The 356-nt window shown below is 38.5% G+C and overlaps 1 protein-coding gene across 1 annotated transcript in view; it reads right to left on the bottom strand.

Moving 5' to 3' along the window:
* The window catches only part of LOC107673965 (isoaspartyl peptidase/L-asparaginase), an 18,302-nt gene that overhangs the window by 379 nt on the left and 17,567 nt on the right, over window positions 1-356 (bottom strand). The window contains exon 7 of the mRNA XM_016467819.1: window positions 3-111. Within this exon, the coding sequence (XP_016323305.1) occupies window positions 3-111 (109 nt within the window). The remainder of the gene's footprint in view (window positions 1-2; window positions 112-356) is intronic.

Genomic DNA, 356 nt, shown 5'->3' with positions numbered 1-356 from the left:
ACCGAGCTGCCCAGGTCCCTTTTGGATCTACCACCACAACCCCGCCAAGACCATCCACCCGCTCCTTCATGTAAGTAAGAGCCAGGTCACTAGCTTCCTCTGGGGTCTTGCCTATAGAATAAAGAAGAACACACACTTAACTGAATCATGCAAGTAAGTGATTTACTAATATAAAAAAAATACAGTTGACTAACAATATTAACAAGCTAGTACATGGTATTATCATTACAGATCTCTATGCCAGATGTATGTGACCATGTAATGCATGATAAGGAAGCAAATGGTTTAAAGGGGTCATATGATGCTGCTAAAAATAACATTATTTTGTGTATTTGGTGTAATGAAATGTGTTTATG

This window comes from Sinocyclocheilus anshuiensis, unplaced genomic scaffold (genome assembly GCF_001515605.1).
Source record: "Sinocyclocheilus anshuiensis isolate Anshui unplaced genomic scaffold, SAMN03320099.WGS_v1.1 scaffold292, whole genome shotgun sequence".
In the NCBI taxonomy this organism is placed as follows: Eukaryota; Metazoa; Chordata; class Actinopteri; order Cypriniformes; family Cyprinidae; genus Sinocyclocheilus; species Sinocyclocheilus anshuiensis.
This window is presented reverse-complemented; position numbering and strand designations above follow the sequence as displayed.